We start from the raw sequence: 843 nt of genomic DNA on the forward strand, positions 1-843 counted from the left end.
CCCCTAAATTCACCATTCCTGTTCTCTCTCTTGTCTCCCCTGTTCACCTGCCCTGCTCACCTCCCCCCCCTCAGTGTGCAAGGAGAAGCCCGTGGTGGTGAACGCGACGGTAGACTGGTCGGACACGCGCATGAGGAAGGTCGGGGAGGCCGTGACGGCGACCTGCCTCCCCGGGCACGGCGTCACGGGGGCGAGGAGCGAGACCGTGCAGCAGGTGACGTGCACGGACCACGACTGGGAGCAGAAACCGGCGTGCGAACTGCGTAGGTTTTGGCCGAGCAAGGCGTGGCTGTCTGGTGTATGGTCTTGACTTTTAATTGGAAAGGATAATTTTCCTGACTTTGTTCTTGTTGTTGTACTGGGTATTCCGTGTGTTTATATGCTCAAGGCCATTTTATATTTCAACGATATTATGATCTGTGTTTTATTTTATTACTTTTTTCCCGTCATTTGAGGCCGGGTTAAAATTTCTTACGTTTTACACGTCACTTCATCCTCCTCCTCATCAGTCGAATATTTCTTCCGCCGAGACATGCAATGATACTTTCATAATCATTTCCTAGAAAACGCACCATCTTCATCCTTACTACATCATCCCGACAGTGGTCTGCACCGACACACCGACGGTCGGGAATGCGACGGTCGGCTGGTCGGCTGGATTGTGGTTAGTCGGGCAGGTCATCAACGCGACCTGCCTGGACGGGTACCACCTGCTGAGCGACGGCGCCACGGAGCAGGCGCTGGCCTGCACGATGGGCGGCTGGGAGACCAAACCCGCGTGCAGGATAGGTGAGGTCGAGGTGGAAGAAGGGGAACAGGAGGACAGGGAAAGGAAAGGAAGAA

General features: G+C 54.6%; 1 protein-coding gene across 1 annotated transcript in view; it reads left to right on the forward strand.

Moving 5' to 3' along the window:
* The window catches only part of LOC119587396 (complement factor H-related protein 4-like), a 15,406-nt gene that overhangs the window by 2,453 nt on the left and 12,110 nt on the right, over positions 1-843 (forward strand). Inside the window, exons 4-5 of the mRNA XM_037936134.1 lie at positions 75-263; positions 604-789. Coding sequence (XP_037792062.1) covers positions 75-263; positions 604-789 — 375 coding nt within the window. The remainder of the gene's footprint in view (positions 1-74; positions 264-603; positions 790-843) is intronic.

Source organism: Penaeus monodon, chromosome 22 (assembly GCF_015228065.2).
Source record: "Penaeus monodon isolate SGIC_2016 chromosome 22, NSTDA_Pmon_1, whole genome shotgun sequence".
Taxonomy (NCBI): Eukaryota; Metazoa; Arthropoda; class Malacostraca; order Decapoda; family Penaeidae; genus Penaeus; species Penaeus monodon.